General features: G+C 37.1%; 1 protein-coding gene across 5 annotated transcripts in view; it reads left to right on the forward strand.

Moving 5' to 3' along the window:
- Nucleotides 1-7559, forward strand: part of znf385d (zinc finger protein 385D) — a 238940-nt gene extending 231381 nt beyond the window's left edge. For 4 of the 5 annotated variants that reach the window (XM_051132064.1, XM_051132062.1, XM_051132063.1 and 1 more), the window contains 3 exons: nucleotides 408-589; nucleotides 2425-2526; nucleotides 5312-7559. In XM_051132064.1, coding sequence (XP_050988021.1) covers nucleotides 408-589; nucleotides 2425-2526; nucleotides 5312-5545 — 518 coding nt within the window. In that variant the 3' untranslated portion in view covers nucleotides 5546-7559. The remainder of the gene's footprint in view (nucleotides 1-407; nucleotides 590-2424; nucleotides 2527-5311) is intronic. The other variant, XM_051132061.1, reaches the window with a different exon arrangement.
- The last annotated feature ends 10904 nt before the right edge of the window (nucleotides 7560-18463 follow it).

The raw sequence follows: 18463 nt of genomic DNA on the forward strand, positions 1-18463 counted from the left end.
TTTTAAAAATATGCTAATGGAGAAAATGAATCATAAAAATACTGAAACCAAAGCTGCGGGTCCCAGAGTCTGCTTTTCCCTCATTATTTGATCCAGCTGATTTCTATCATCTATTTTTTATTTTTTAATTAAAATTGTAATATTCTACAGAAGCTTTACACATTTGTTTGTCTTCTAGTTTCAAGTATTCAAGCAAAAACCTTTAGTTTAAGATCAGTGAGAAACTTCAATTCAGTCAGTCTCTTTTGACGGTTAGTGTATGCTTTGTCCTAATACCTATAGACTACTTACAAATGTAATGCATCAGCGCTGAAGATCCCATCCAGCCCTCGCGGTTTTGTTTTCTCTGGCAAAGTCGTATCATTAAAATGATAAATGTTTTGAACCTACCATGTTTTGTTCCTCAGGCACCAAACACAAAACCATGCTGGAGGCTCGGAGTGGGAACGGCTCCATCAAATCCTTCCCCAGGCCCGGGCTGAAGAGCAAGCTGGCTACACCCACTAAAGCAGACACGGGCCTGCAGAACAAGACATTCCACTGTGAAACCTGCGACGTGCACGTCAATTCAGAGACGCAGCTCAAGCAGGTGAGCGTCTGAAACTTGTTTGTCTGTCAGTCTAAAAGCGAAAGCGCTGCATGACATGGCACAGTGGCAGCATGACATAGGCACCACATATGTAGTGATTTGACTACAGATTTTACTTTTGAGATTTCATTTATTATGCAACACAGATGTTGTCACTCTACTGGAATGGAACATTTTAGTGAAATATTGTTTACTATTTTTACTAAAAAAATAGTATTAATTGCCTATATTTGAAGTACCTGCTTTATAGCAGTGGTTGAAGTGTTGATTTTATAGAGATGGTAATATTAGTAAGCACAAAAAGTGCTTTTTGAAGAAGATGGGTGCAGTTCCATTTAATAAATGAAAGTATTCAGTAAGTATTAAATGTTGTTATTATTATTATTGTTGTTATTATTACTATTATAAATTGTTATGATGAAATATATATGTGTGCATAATTTTATTATACATTTATTAGATCATTTAAATATTATATTTTAATGTTTTATTTAATTTTGGAATAATTCATTATTATTATTATTATTATTATTATTATTTGTTGTTATTAGGATAAATTATGATAGATAGATAGATAGATAGATAGATAATTAAAATATTTTATTTAATTTTGCAATTATTATTATAAATTATTATAATGGAATTCCATTATATATTTATTATATAATTTAAGCCCTTTATTTTAACGTTTTATTTAATTGTTCAATAATTCATTATTTATTATTATCATTATGACAGATAGATAATTAAAAGATTTTATTACATTTTTTTTAATTGTATTTTAATTTTGTAATTATTATTATTATTATTAATTATTATAATGAAATTCAATTATATATTTATTATATAATTTAAACATTTTATTTTAATGTTTTATTTAATTGTGCAATAATTAATTATTATTATTTTTATTATTATGATAAATTATTATTATTATTATTATTATTATTATTATTATACATTATAATGAAATTCCATTATATTTTTTATTATATAATTGTAAACATTTTATTTTAATGTTTTATTTAATTTTGCAATAATTAATTATTATTATTTGTTATTATTATGATAAGTCATGATAAATAGAAAGATAGATAATTAAAATATATTATTTAATTTTATTATTATTATTATTATTATTATTATTAATTATTATAATGAATAATAAATTCCATTATATATTTATTGTATAATTTAAACATTTTGTTTTAATGTTTTATTTAATTTTGCAGTAGTTCAGTATTATTAATTGTTATTATTATGATAGATTATTATAATGAAATAACTTTTATTTTAATATTTTATTTATTTATTTTACATATGGAAAGTAATTACTTTTAAAGTAGTTTATTGATATGTTATGTTGATATAAATATAATTTCTGTAATTTTGTGGAGAATCTAGATGCCCACCACCCATGACAATAAAAACATTATTTAAAAAATCATAGTAAAAAATAATCAAAATCATAAATTCAGCATCATTCAGTCTAAATACATTTACTTTTTACATGTATTCATTTTTTTTACATTTATTCATATTGCACTTTTATCCAAAGCAACTTACAATTGGGGAATAAATCAAGCGCTTCATCTTAAAGAGGCAAATAAACACAGCAAATGCTCTTAATACCAAGTTTCAGGCATTGTTCAGATAAGTACAAGTGTGTGCGTGTGTGCTATACTACAAATGCTTGTGGCAAATAATCTGCAGTGCAAATTGTATTTTAATTTGGTATGAAAAGTTGATAACAGCATTAAATGCTGTTATAGAATCTGTAAAGTGTGTCTGTCAGCTCATCACATCTGTGTCACATTCTGTGTTTGTATCGTCAGCATATCAGCAGCAGACGACATAAAGACAGAGCTGCAGGGAAACCAGCCAAACCCAAGTACAGTCCTTACACCAAAACCCAAAGAGGAGCCACCAAACAGACAGTAGGTTCCTGCTTCCTCTTACTTCCAAATGCAACTGCAATCTGTTCAATCAACCTGAACAACGAGGTTAATAATGCCCGGAAAAAAAAAAAAAACAATTTGGTTGTGGCCAAGCATTAAAGGCAGTTCTGTTTTGTGTTATTACTGATGCAAAAATAATGGTGTCAGCCCAGACTGTTTCAAAATCAGATGTTGCATGATGAATCAATGCTTTATTTAATAAAGACAACATGAAATGATTTCACAACACATTTAACTTTTACAATGAGACATTTCTGAGTGGAAAATTGCTCAGTGGGAAATAATGAAGACCGGGACTCCTGGAGTTTACGTTTAGATGACAAAGTGGTGGTTAATAGAAATTTCAGATTTATTAAAAAATAAATAAAATTACAATAATATACAGGTACATCTCAATAAATTAGAATGTTGTGGAAAAGTTAATTTATTTCAGTAATTCAACTCAAATTGTGAAACTCATGTATTAAATAAATTCAGTGCACACAGACTGAAGTAGTTTAAGTCTTTGGTTCTTTTAATTGTGATTTTGGCTCACATTTAACAAAAACCCACCAATTCACTATCTCAACAAATTAGAATATGGTGACATGCCAATCAGCTAATCAACTCAAAACACCTGCAAAGGTTTCCTGAGCCTTCAAAATGGTCTCTCAGTTTGGTTCACTAGGCTACACAATCATGGGGAAGACTGCTGATCTGACAGTTGTCCAGAAGACAATCATTGACACCCTTCACAAGGAGGGTAAGCCACAAACATTCATTGCCAAAGAAGCTGGCTGTGCACAGAGTGCTGCATCCAAGCATGTTAACAGAAAGTTGAGTAGAAGGAAAAAGTGTGGAAGAAAAAGATGCACAACCGCAGCCTTGAGAGTCTTGTCAAGCGAAATCAATTCAAGAATTTGGGTGAACTTCACAAGGAATGGACTGAGGCTGGGGTCAAGGCATCAAGAGCCACCACACATAGACGTGTCAAGGAATTTGGCTACAGTTGTCGTATTCCTCTTGTTAAGCCACTCCTGAACCACAGACAACGTCAGAAGCCTCTTACCTGGGCTAAGGAGAAGAAGAAATGGACTGTTGTGCAGTGGTCCAAAGTCCTCTTTTCAGATGAGAGCAAGTTTTGTATTTCATTTGGAAACCAAGGTCCTAGAGTCTGGAGGAAGGGTGGAGAAGCTCATAGCCCAAGTTGCTTAAAGTCCAGTGTTAAGTTTCCACAGTCTGTGATGATTTGGGGTGCAATGTCATCTGCTGGTGTTGGTCCACTGTGTTTTTTCAAAACCAAAGTCACTGCACCCGTTTACCAAGAAATTTTAGAGCACTTCATGCTTCCTTCTGCTGACCAGCTTTTTAAAGATGCTGATTTCATTTTCCAGCAGGATTTGGCACCTGCCCACACTGCCACAAGTTGGTTAAATGACCATGGTGTTGGTGTGCTTGACTGGCCAGCAAACTCACCAGACCTGAACCCCATAGAGAAGCTATTGGGTATTGTCAAGAGGAAAATGAGAAACAAGAGACCAAAAAATGCAGATGAGCTGAAGGCTCATCGAAGGCTGTCAAAGAAACCTGGGCTTCCATACCACCTCAGCAGTGCCACAGACTGATCACCTCCATGCCACGCCAAATTGAGGCAGTAATTAAAGCAAAAGGAGCCCCTACCAAGTATTGAGTACATATACAGTAAATGAACATACTTTCCAGAAGGCCAACAATTCACTAAAAATGTTTTTTTATTGGTCTTATGAAGTATTCTAATTTGTTGAGTGAATTGGTGTCTGTGTGCACTGAATTTATTTAATACACAAGTTTCACAATTTGAATTATTGAAATAAATGAACTTTTCCATGACATTCTAATTTATTGAGATGCACCTGTTCAAACATTGCATCTCTTGTTCACCGAGGCTGTGTTTTCGATCCAAAATATCGTAAAAACAGTAAAATGTTATTACAATCCAAGATACCTGTTTTCAATTTGAATACATTTCAAATTTGTTCCTGAGATGCAAAACTGAATTTTCAGCATCATTTCTCCAGTCTTCAGTGTCACATGATCCTTCAGAAATCATTCTAATATGCAGATTTTCTGCTCAAGAAACATTTCTTATATTATCAGTGTTGAAAACAGCTGTGCTGCTTAATATTTTCGGGGAAATCATGATGCATTTTTTCCAAGATTCTTTGATGAACAGAAAGTTCAAAAGAACAGCTTTTATTCGAAACAGAAATGTTTTGTAACAACTTTTGATCAAACATTTGACCCCAAACTTTTGACCAGTAATGTATTTTATTAGTGTGTTTTCAACACCTGTTTGACTCGTGTATTGTATGTCAGCAGAAAAAGTTACTTCAGAGCCAGAGGAAGTCATTACGGTTTGATGAACGCTTATCAAAACAGTTTCGTCCTTTTCGAATAACACTTCCTGATAAATTATACACATCAAGACCTTTTATTAAAGCAATAGTTCACCCAGAAATGAAAATTCTGTCATTGTTTACTCATACTCAAGCCGTTCCAAAATATGCTGATATTTTTTCCGCTTCGCTCCATGCAACAACTCATAGTGAACACATCTGTCAAGCTCACTGTGAGCACAAATGAGATTTCAAAGATTTTCAATGAGTCATTGGAATTTCAGTGTGTTCCTCAAACAAATCTATTGTCTGACTTCAGATGTTTTGGAAGATAGCACGTGATTCATGTGGACTACTGTTGTTGTGCTTTACCAGTGCCATGTAGAATTAAAAACCTGTTCCCTGTCCAGCAGGTGAAGATGCCAGTCGGTAAAGACCTTTGCCCACCGCTGACGACCAGGATAATGCCGTCCCACTTGGCAGCTGTTGCCGCCGCGGCAGCCGCCGTTGGCTCCGCCTTCCCGCTGCGTGCCTGCCATAACCCCACCCTCTTTCAGACTCAGTCCCTCCCCGCCGCGCTGCTCCGCCCTGCACCGGGGCCAATCAGGACTGCTCACACGCCTGTACTGTTTGCCCCTTACTGACCTTTGAACTATGACTTCCGACGGATCGGATCATTAACCCTCCATCACCTCATACTGGGCACGCAGCCCGGATCGAATGCGCGATATCGCAATAATTTAAAAACAAAACACGAACCAGGTAACTATGCATCGTCATTTACATGTGACACACTGACGTTAAGCTATAAATGTATTGGTGGAGATTTGATTTTTGTTTTTTTCTGTACGGAAACCATCATTCATCATTATCGTCACTTAGAGTAAAAGATTGATTTGTAAATTTAAGGTGGGTTTGGGAACACAGAGATTTTATTAATAGGGGAAAATGAAAAGTTGTATTTCTCTGCTGTTTTGCACTTTAAGTCTTTCTGTTGTTGATTTCAGTGCTTTAAATGAATAGGTCCCTTGCTGTTTCCAGCTGTTGGTGTAACCAGGTCAGCAGTGCTTCATTTGTCAATGGACCCGTTTCACATTTCCGTAGTTCTCAGAAGCTGAAGTCATTATAAACTTCTTTAGTGGTGAACAGAAACAAATATCATTTTTGTGTTCCTGTTTGCTCTGATAGAAAAAGAAAAAAATCCATTATAGCATTTCTGCACTTCACAAAAGAGGAAGAAATATCCATTCGTATGTCATATGAACATAATCATATATCAAAAATACATATATCAAATATCTACGTAATAAAAAGGTGAAAAGAAATCAAAATTTGCCATCACTCCTTCAAAAAAATTACTTTTAAAGTATTTTAACTCAGAAATTGCTCATTTATTTTCCAGAATTAAGAATTTGATGATTATTAATCATAAAGTAATTTGAGAAAAATAATAGTAGTAGTTGTCAGTTCTTAATAAATAAATTAATAATTTAAAAAATTGCCAAAAGTTTTCTCAAAAAAATTACTTTGAAACTATTTTCTCTCTGAAATTGCTCATTTTGTTCCAAAATTAAGAATTTATTATTAATCACACAGTAATTTGACAAAAAATAAAAGTAATAGTTGTCTATTCTTAATAAATAAATTAATAATTTAAAAATTTGCCACAATTTTTCTCAAAAAAATTACTTTGAAACTATTTTCTCTCTGAAATTGCTCATTTTTTTCCCCAAAATTAAGAATTTATTGATTATTAATCAAACAGTTATTTGACAAAAATAATAGTATTTGTTGTCTATTCTTAATAAATAAAGTAATTACTTACAAATTTGGTGCTGCTTCCTCAAACAAATTATTTTGAAACAATTTTCACTCAGAAATTGCTAGTAATTTTCACAAATAATTAAAGAAATGCCAATTAACACATTGAATTAAATTTGAAATTTTCAAGTAGAAAGAAAACACAAATAGTGTTATAAATGTATATTAAAATATATATATAAATATTGCTAGATTTACAGTGTTAATAACTGTGGAAATGCATCTGTGAAAAGGGTCCATTAAGACCTCACGGAATAAGTTATTGGTGACGGATCTGGCAGGTTTCAGACATCAAAGCTGCATTTTGTGCCATTATAATTTCAGACGATTCGTCCAATCACGCTCGAGCAGAAAAACTGTCATGTTAATTCTGATTGGCTGCTGAAGTGAAAGACAGACAAAGAAAAGTTCATTTCGCACTTTTAAGACTCTCCAAAAATATGGTCACTGATTGCAGTGCACAATTCCAGATCCAGATCCAGGTTTTTCCAATACAAATTAAGCCCTGTTGTACCTGTTTGTGAATGTGTGTGTGTGCACAGCAGAACTTGGGGGAAGATAAGTGGGTGATTTCCAAAGTAAAATGCTGCTGATTCATGTCAAAGCAAGGTTAAAAACTATAGTGGGATGTTTGCTAAACAGATGAATATGTAAATGTGCAGAAGTGTGTTTGTGTGTGTATGTGGGGGTGAGTTAACAGACTTTTCACCTGAAACCGTCCCCGGAAACATCTCTCATGAATATTACATGAGCTACTGGGGCCACAAAGCTTGTCTGTCTCTTCTTGCAATGTGAAAACCGATAAACATTTTCAAATAAAGAATCCTGCTTTGTTAACTTGCTTGTGTGAAAAAAATATTTTGTGGAGACTATGTGCAAATATATGTACATATACACACACACACACACTACCCTTCCAAAGTTGGGGGACAGATTTTTTATTTTTATTTTTTTTTAAGAAATTAATACTTTTATTGAACAAGGACTTGGTTCTCAAGACACATTCAATTAAAAATGACAGTAAAGACATTTATAATGCTACAAAAGATTTTTATTTAAAAAAAAATGTATGAAGGTTTCCAGAAAAATATAAACTTGTGAAAATCAGACTATGTACTACTGTTTTCCATACTAGAATCAAAGGTGGTAACCAAAGTAAAAAAAAGCCAAAATGGTCTTCCTCAGGACATCCAGATGAGTTTGTCTCTTCATTAGATTTGGAGAAATGTAGCATTGCGTCACTTGCTCACCAGTGGATCCTCTGCAGTGAATGGGTGCTGTCAGAATGAGTCCAAACAGCTCATAAAAATATCACAATAATCCACAAGTAATCCACACCACTCCAGTCCATCAGTTAACATCTTGTGTAGCCAAAAGCTGAGTGTTTCTAAGAAACAAATTCATCAATAAGACGTTTATAACTTAAAACTGGCGTCTCTGGCCAAAATATGAGACTATAATCCATAATAACGTTCCTTTAGTGAAAAGGTGCTTTATTTTTTCAGTGAAAGTGCAGCTTTTTACTTCACAAGATGTTAGTTGATGGACTGGAGTGGTGTGGATTACTTGTGGATTATTGTGATCAGCAGTTCGGACTCTCATTCTGACGGCACCCGTTTACTGCAAAAGACCTCGGATGCTCTGAGGGTGAGTACATTTACATTTTTGGGTGAAGTATTCCTTTAAATGTCTCATAAAACTAGTCCATTGCGTGTATTCCTAGTTTCTTAGGTCATATGATCGGTCTGTGTGAGAAACAGACCCAGGCTCATTTTTCCTTTGCATTTTCAAATTCGCAATCATGGATTTAACACTTGAGAACCAATAACGTTTGCAGTCAAACGTTGACCTCACCATCCACTTTCAGTGTATGGAAAAACATAGCTTAGACGTTTGAAGAAAGAAAATACAGGTTGAAACGACCCGAGGGTGAGTATGACAAAATGATCATTTCGAGGGTGAACTATTTCTTTAATGGATTGTGTCGAGAAAAAGAAAATAGTGCATGGCAATTATCTCGACTTTGCTTGTTTTGGTCCACGAGACGGTAAAAGTGAGTCACACTTGCAGTTGCTAATCAGCAAATCTACAATTTACCGCTTTTCGAAACAAAACAAAAGTGCCTATAAAAAGCCAATACAAGCTGTGTTTTTAAACAAGCGGCGGTTTCCAGGAGGTTCACCGCGTTATGAAACGCCGCTGCCATCAATTTCACTTTCTGACATTGCTGTATGAGTCACATTTGTCAAAAGCTCATAAGTCAGCAGACGCGGGGCTGAATAACCCGTCCTCTCCGCGGACTTTCTCGTGAACTTTTTTGAAACCTCTTACATAAATCCATGCTATGACTTGATCCGTGTTGAAAAGCGGCAGGTGCGCCGGTCCAGAAGCGACGGAGCCAGCGGTCTGATGAACGAACGGTAATAGCGGAGAGTGAAATGCTGGCGTGGTCACGCTGTCTCTCAAACCATAATGGTGAACATCTGCATGTAGGAGTCGATATGTTCTGTTTCAGAGGAAGGTCAGTTCCATGGTAGAAGACAGGCTGTATTTTACCCAAACCAGGAGCCAAATCAGATTCCAATTATCTGGAGTTTTTTCATTGTTGTTATTGGGTTTTTTTAGACCATTTCTGAATTATTGTTTTATAGAAAATGAATGCTGTGGATGGAATACGCATATTTTGACCTCTATGGCTTTCTTCCATAGTCATGCTTCTCTTTCTGTAATGAGAGCCAATACTTAGCAAGCACTGTCAAGCACCTTATTTTTCAACGCGGTAGTAAGCAAGGTTGCCATGTTTTCACAGCAAAACCCGCTCTGGGGGGTAAAATACACATTTTTCGCTGGGGTTCCCCTGGTAAAAGTAGCATTCCAGAGGCTAAATATCACATTGTTGGGGTTGATGCAAACCGCAGACATAAAAAACATCCCGTGGCAACAGTGTTAAAGAAAAACCGCAGACTTGGCAACACTGGTAGTAAGCCTGTGGGCGAGACTTCCGGTTCATTAGCTGCTATAGAGAAACAAAGAGATGTATACCAACATGCAGTAAACAGTAAAACTGTTTTGCACTACATTAAATAACACCGCAAGATACCAATTTGCAATATCAAGCAGCAAAATTAGCTATTTTGTACAGCTAAAAACAGCGGGATAAAATGTACAAATGGCCACGCCCACTCTTACGGAAAAATAAAGTGGTTTATAAGACGTGTGCTGTATTTCAAGTTTTCTAAAAACATGCAATGCAGCGTGTGAGAAACAAATTTATATTTACTGACCATTTTCTCCTCCATAATTCTCAAATGCATATTTTATATTTAATGTTCATAATGAATTTTTAATATTTTAATGTGGTAATATATATATACACACAATACTGTTCAAAAGTTGAGTTGGTATATTTTTTAAATAAGTCTCTTCTGCTCACCAAGGCTGCATTTATTTGATCAAAAATACAGTAAAATTCTAAAATGTTTTTACAATTTACAATAACATTTTTCCATTTGAATGTATTTTAAAATGTAATTTATTTCTGTGATGCAAAGCTGACTTATCAGCAGTCATGTCACATGGTCCTTCAGAAATCATTCTAATATGCTGATTTGTTGCTCAAAAAACATTTTGTATTATTATTATGTTGAAAACAGTTGGGCTGCTTCATATTTTTGTAGGAAATCTGATACTTTTTGTTCAGGATTCTTTGATTACTAGAAAAGAACAACATTTATTTGAAATAGGCATTTCATAACATTCTGTAATGTAAAAATGTGGACAAAGTGAGAGAATATATCTTTTATTTATTGTCTTATGGTACATATAATTGAATAACAAAAATGATCAATATCTTATCATAAACCATTATCTGATATTTTTGTGCTTGTATGTAGCCTGTCTTTGTATTTCTGTGAATTCTTAAGCTTCTTATAATATTGCATTGTTAGATTAGCAACTCAGAAAACTGATCTGAAAGTTGAGTTTCCTATGTGCTTTACATGAGGAGTGAAACATAATGCATAGGTTCTGATACTGCCTGAAACACAAGCTGCCTATAGTATAGCAAAGTAATAGGCTTAGCGGTTTGCGAAGACGGGGGTGAGTAAATGATGACAGAATGTTAATTTCTTGAGGAACTACTCCTTTAATAACGCGTCGTTGTGTAAAAATGTCCTCGTTTCAACGTCGATCCATGTTCATTTCAAGTGAAAGTCCTCTGCTAACGCTATTTTGAAAGCGTTCATAATGCATTTGAATCACGAGATGTTTTGAGAAGGCCGTGTGTGTTCGGGACGTCATTCATGAGGTGGATTTATTTCCAGAAATCCATTTTTCATACCCTCCCGGCACACCGTAGAACACTTTACTCAGCACTCGAAGCCTCGCACTTCTCTTCAAGTGCCTGGGGGGAGATCTAAAGAAGACTAATGGAACATGACGATCCTTGGAGGACGAGCGGAGAAATTCAAGCGCTCCGGTCGCCTGTGTGCCGCTTTGATTCCTGATCATGACAAATGCAGTAATTAGCATTCTAGTCCAAGAGGAGTGAGTTCTCTTTATTCCTGCAGGTTTATAGCAGAGCCTGCTAAGTACGTCGGGCCCGTCTTCATCCCTGCTGCCGTGCCGAGACAGACTGAAGCCGGCATGATGCGTCACGCCGCAAAAAAGCACATCCTGTGCTTGCGATTTTTATGGCTCATGTCAACAGTGCTTCCAGCAGGGCTCTCTTGAATTTCAGTCATTGTTTGAAACATTAGCACACTCGAGATGATGTTATCCATCAGTGGTGCACCTGATATGACCAAAGACGATTACAGTCTTAATAACGGAGCTGACGTTGCTTTTAAGCAAGATAAATAGAGTAATCTGTGACAGCGACTCAAGAAGGATCATTTTATCTGTAGAGGCTGTGAGCTTGGAAGAGGGTCATTCTTATTATTTTGTGGTCAAGTATCACTCAAACTTAGGGATTTGTACAAGGCTCTAGGCCTAAGTATTGTTTTTAGCCATCTGGCTTGTCGTTAAATATTTGTTCCTATGAACATGAATGTAATCTCTAATTGTGTTTTGTGGTGTTGTGCTTTTGCTTTTCTATCCAATCAGACTTACTATTTTTAACCTGACATATGAAAACACACATGGAAATAAATGGATGCATTTAGAAATAACCGCTTAGAGGACCTTAGCAACCTCACAGCAACTACCTGCTGTCCACTCAGAATGCTTTAGTAGTCAGCACCCATGGCCTTGTGGTTAATGCATTGACATATCACACAACTGCGCTCACGGCGACACGAGTTCCTTTGCCGATCCTGTTCCCCCTCTCCTCCCAGTACTTTCCTGTCAGCTCTCCACTTGTCCTCTCATAATAAAGGTGTAAAAAGCCCATAAATATAACTAAAAAAAGAAAAAGAAAAAAGAATGCTTTAGTAACCACATAGCAATGTCCTAGCAACCACTCAGAACACCTTAACAACTGTATCACAATGATTTGGCAACTACCCAGAATTCCTTAGACTACACAGGCAACCAATCAGAATGCTTTAGTAACTGCATACCAGTGCTCTGGAAACAACTTAGAATGCCTTAAGCACTGCATCACAATGCTTTGGCAACCATACAGAATGCCTCAGGAACCACATAACAACTTTATGGCAACCACTCAGAATGCTTTAGTAACCATGTAGCAATACCCTGGAAACCACCCAGAACACTTTAGCAGCCACGTAGCAACACTCTGGCAATTAACTAGAAAACCACTTAGAACTGGCAACCTGGCAACCACTCAGAATGTCTCAGTAACCACATAGTAACGCCCGGCAACCATTTAAAACACTTTAGCAGCCACATAGCAACACCCTGGCAACCACTCAGAACACAAAGTAACACCTTGGCAACTAATCAGAGAACCACTTAGAACGTCGGCACCGACAGCCCGATGGTTAGTGTGTCGACATATAGCACAGCTGTGCTGCCGGCGAAACAAATTCAATTTCCGTGTCTAGGTCCTTTGCCGATCTCACCGCAACCCCCCGCCCCCCTCCTCTCTTCTCCCAATGCTTTCCTGTCTGGTCTAAGCTGCCCTGTCAAATAGGCAAAAAAAAGGCAAAAAGCCCCATAAATATAACTTAAAAAAAAAAAAAAGAAAACCACTTAGAACTGCCAACCTCTCAAAATGTCGTAGTAACGCCCCGGGCAACCATTTAAAACACCTTTGCAGCCACATAGCAACGCCCTGGCAACCACATAGAAATGCCCTGGCAACTAATCAGAAAACCACTTAAAACTAAAGTGAAAACTAATCATTCAGAGCACCGTTGCAGCCACAAAGCAACGCCCTGGCAACCACTCAGAGCACATTAGCAACCACATAGCAATGCTTTGGCACCACTTAGAACACCTTAGCAGCCACATAGCAATGCACTGGCAACTAATCAGAAAACTACTTAGAACTGGCAACCTGGCAACCCTTCAGAATGCCTTAGTAACCATGTAGCAATGCTTTGGCCACCTCTCAGAACATATTAGCAACCACATAGCAACACCCTGGCAACTAATCAGAAATAACAAATAACTGGCAACCTGGCAACCCCTCAGAATGCCTTAGTAACCACATAGAATTGTTTTGGCAACCATTCAGGACACCCTGGCCACCACATAGCAATGCCCTGACAAGTAATCAGAAACCCACCAACCTGACAACCCCTCAGAATGCCTTAGTAACCCTATAGCAATGCTTTGGCCACCACTTAGAACACCTTAGCAACAACATAGCAACGCCATGGCAACCACTTAGAACACGTTAGAAGCCACATAGTAACACCCTGGCAACTAATCAGAAAACAACCAATAACTGGCAAACATCCAGACTGCCTTAGTGACCTCATATCAATACCCTGGTAACTAATCAGAAAACCGCCAAGAACTGGAAACCTGGCAACCCCTCAGAATGCTTTAGCAACCACATAGCAATGCTTTGGCACCACTTAGAACACCTTAGCAGCCACATAGCAACGCACTGGCAACTAATCAGAAAACTACTTAGAACTGGCAACCTGGCAACCCTTCAGAATGCCTTAGTAACCATGTAGCAATGCTTTGGCCACCTCTCAGAACACATTAGCAACCACATAGCAACACCCTGGCAACTAATCAGAAATAACAAATAACTGGCAACCTGGCAACCCCTCAGAATGCCTTAGTAACCACATAGAATTGTTTTGGCAACCATTCAGGACACCCTGGCCACCACATAGCAATGCCCTGACAAGTAATCAGAAACCCACCAACCTGACAACCCCTCAGAATGCCTTAGTAACCCTATAGCAATGCTTTGGCCACCACTTAGAACACCTTAGCAACAACATAGCAACGCCATGGCAACCACTTAGAACACATTAGAAGCCACATAGTAACACCCTGGCAACTAATCAGAAAACAACCAATAACTGGCAAACATCCAGACTGCCTTAGTGACCTCATATCAATACCCTGGTAACTAATCAGAAAACCGCCAAGAACTGGAAACCTGGCAACCCCTCAGAATGCTTTAGTAACCACATAGCATTGTTTTGGCAACAATTCAGAAAACCTTAGTAACTTAATTATGATTCTGAAACGTGGTCACTATCTGATTTGATCATTTAAACACCGTTCATAATTAAATTCAGAAATATGCTGATGAAAACATAAACTAGAGGGACAGTCAACATCTCAGAGTCGATGAGGAATCTGAACGCGTGCAGCTGAAAAGATGTCTATAATTGTTTTTTGGATCAGAAGTTAAAGTGTAAACCGCTGATTATATTGTGAGGCTTCAGCTCAGACTACAGGAGTCCAGATATAAAATTCCCCAAGTGCAGTTTAAAGTGCAAGCCAAAAAACCCTTAAACATTCAATGAATAAAAATGCATTCAACGAAAGAAATGATTATTCAAAAGAGAATATACACTGCCAACCATCTCCTGTATAAAATAAAGACCCTGGATCAAATCGCAGTGTTGGTGCCATTGAGCTGTTAGCAGCTTATTCTATTAAAGTTCATTTTCACATACCTGTATCTTTAATATTTTCCAGGCTGAATGCATTATGCATGATCACCGTGTACACAGCGCACCGTTAAGAGTTATACGCAGCAGATCATAAGTTCGAACACAATAAAAGCTATCCTAAAGTTAAGAGTAACTGCACATTACGGCAAGGTTTTACTGCCGCCTGCGGCTCCAGCACTAAAGCCCTGACAGAAATTATACCTTGTTCTGTTTAGCTATCGTTAACCTCCAGAGTTCTCACTGGCAGCTTTCAGTGTCATTAAACCACAGCGTTTCTTTGAAAAGGAGGGAAGGTCATCAAAAATGCATTTGCTAAATAACCCAAATGCAGGGCACTCAAAGAGCGAGAGCACTTAAAGGTATAGTTCACCCCGAATTCTGTCAATTCCTCACCCTCATGTCCTTTTAAACCCATATGACTTTCTTCTTTTGTAAATAATAATACGCTGTCCGACTAAGGAAGGCAGACGGGGTCAAAAGTCTTTAAACAGAACGCATGAAATTGGACCATTTCAACAAACACTTTTTGTCCATGTTAATGCAACAATTTTAACACATTTGTATTTGTAGACATGCACATTATGAGAAAGAAACAAATATAATGTCTGATGTTTGCATACAGTCACGGCCAAAAATATTGGCACCCTTGTAATTCTGTCAGAAAATGCAACCCTTCTCTCAGAAGATTGTTGCAGTTGCAAATGTTTTGGTACTCACATATTTATTTTTTTGTTTGCATTGGAACAACAAAAAAAAACAGAAGAAAAGTCAAATCTGATACAGTTCCACACAGAACCCAAAAATTGCACTGGACAAAATTATTGGCACCCTTAACTTCATATTTGGTAGCACCCCATTTGGAAAAAATAACTGAAATCAATCGCTTCCTGTAACCATGAATGAGTTTCTTACACCTCTCTACTGGAATTTTGGAACACTCTTCCTTTGCAAACTGCTACAGGTCATTCAGGTTTGAAGGATGTCTTCTCCCAACTGCTGTTTTGAGATCTCTCCACAGCTGTTATATGGGATTCAGATCTGGCCATTTCAAAACTCTCCAGTGCTTTGTTTGTAACCATTTCTGAGTGCTTTTTGAAGTGAGTTTCAGGTCATTGTCCTGCTGGAAGACCCATGACCTCTAGTGGAGACCCAGCTTTTTGACACTAGCCACTACGTTGTGCCCCAATATTCTTTGGAAATCATCAGATTTCATGATACCGTTCACACAGTTAAGGCATCCAGTGCCAGAAGCAGCAAAGCAACCCCAAAACATCTTTGAACCTCCACCATGTTTGACTGTAGGGACTGTGTTCTTTTCTTTGAAGGCCTCATTTCTTTTTTCTGCAAGCAGTGCTATGATGTCTTTTAACAAAACGCTCTACTTTTGGCTCATCTGTCCACAGTACGTTCTCCCAGAAGGATTGTGGTTTTGTCACATAAGTTTTGGCAGTCAACTCCAGTCTTGCTTTTCTATGCCCTTGTGTCAGCAGTGGTGTCCTCCTGGGTCTCCCACCACAGCGTCCCAATGTTTTACCCTGTATCTACAGATCAGCTTGAATTTGTTGGGAATTTGAATTGGTTGCTCTTCCGTCTACGTCCAGGGAGGTTAGCTACAGTGCAATGGGCTGTAAACCTCTTGATGATATTGCGCACAGTGGACTCAGGAACATTAAGATCTGAGGAGATGGACTTGAGATTGTCCATGTTTTTCCACAATTTTTTCTCTCAAATCCACAGACAACTCTTTATACTTCTTTCTTTTGTCTATGCTCAGTGTGCAACACAACACAAACCTTGAGTCAACTTTTCTCCATTTTAACTGGTTGCAAGTGTCGGAACTGATAGCCTTGTGGGCAGCGTGCCGACATAGAGCGCGGTTGCGCTCTGGGCATCCCATGTTTGAATCCCGACTCGAGGACCTTTCCTGATCCTGCCCCCATCTCTCTTTCCCACTTTGCTTCCTGTCATTTCTGATCTGTCCTTTCATAATAAAATGCCAAAAAATAAGATAATAATAATAATAACTGGTTGCAAGTATGATTACTATATTATCCGCACCTGTTACTTGCCACAAGTGTGTCTAAATACAAATTACAGGAGCATCACATGCTTGAAAATCAATTATATCTTACAATTTTGACAAGGTGCCACTAATTTTGTCCAGTCCATTTTTGAGTTCTGTGTGAAATTTCTTCTCTTTTTTTGTGTTGTTGCAGTGCAAACAAAAACAATAAGCATGTGAATACCAAAACATTTGCAACTGGAACAATTTTCTGAGAGAAGTGTTGCATTTTCTGACAGAATTGCAAGGGTGCCAATATTTTTGGCCAGGACTGTATGTGCATACCCCAGTGTACCATTGTAACATACTTTGTGAATAAACATGATGTTTGATACATACATACATTATACACCAATGTACCATTCCATTACATATGCAAATATAGTTTCAAACGCAGCATTTTAATGTTGTTGCATTAACACGGACAAAGTGTGTGCTGTCACATTTCACACTTTCCGTACAAAGACTTTTGATTCTGTTGGCTTTCCATATAGTTGAGCTTCTGTTTGTCTTCTGATCAATGTAAATAAGTGAATAAAAGCCTAAATTAAAGCTGTTCATCATATAATATATTCAGAAAATTTTGCCTAAACCACATAATTATGATGAACCATCAAAGTTATAGTTGCATAGACTGTCAGTGGAGGGACAGAAATCTTTCAGATTTTATTTAAATATCTCATTTGTGTTCTGAGGATGAACGAAAGTCTTACGGGTGAGTACATTTTCATTTTCGGGTGAGCTATACCTTTAAGCCCTTCAGTGGGGAAAAAACTCCTCAACTTCTTAATGTTTTCCATAAAAACTTTATAATGTTTGCCTTAAGGCTGGATTAAGGAATATGGAGGGTGGGAAAAAAAACATAAAATCGATCGTTAGGAGCACATCTCAAGGGCCTAGGAAAGAAAAGCCTGAATCGCTTCAGACGCTTCCAGTTCATTTCCATAAGAGATAAAGTGTGTTTTTACGGGCGTGATGTGAGTTATTCACACTGTCTGACTGTTGCTAGGGCTTTATGCATCACAGCAACAGCGGTTTTGGTTTAGAGGACAGCTGTTTCCAAGCAGATCAGGACCTATTTCGGGAGAAGTGCAAATGACAAATACATGCATGCTTAGATTGCAATTTATTACTTGGGATTACATGACATATGACATCTTATGAAAGGGTGTTTTAGGCCTGTGAACTGTCATTGACATTCGCAACACATTTTACTTCCTTATTCCGATGCATTTCTGATTGAAACAGGATTTTAACAAAAAAACAGAGAGTTTGTTTATCAGGAATTAATTGTATTGGTGTTAGGTATCAGAATGGAGTCAAAGAAGGCTTGAAAAGAGAAAACCTTTTTATTTTTGCAGTAAAACACAATTGTTCAACAAGAGCATAAATGTTTTTGTAAGTTTATTGTGGGGTAGGTACTTGGAGTGACCAGATGTCCCAGTTTATCTGGAACATTCTCAGTTTTACAAGGTCTGTCTTGACTGATTAATTCCAGAATGGATGCACAGAATCAGAACAGAATGAAACAATGCACGGAAACTGTGCAGCATTCCAATGTTACTCGGCTGTATTCACACACTTGCAATAGTCTGTTGGCCTAAATGTAAATTCAAATGTAAATATAA

The sequence above is a fragment of the Labeo rohita genome, chromosome 16, assembly GCF_022985175.1.
Source record: "Labeo rohita strain BAU-BD-2019 chromosome 16, IGBB_LRoh.1.0, whole genome shotgun sequence".
Taxonomy (NCBI): domain Eukaryota; kingdom Metazoa; phylum Chordata; class Actinopteri; order Cypriniformes; family Cyprinidae; genus Labeo; species Labeo rohita.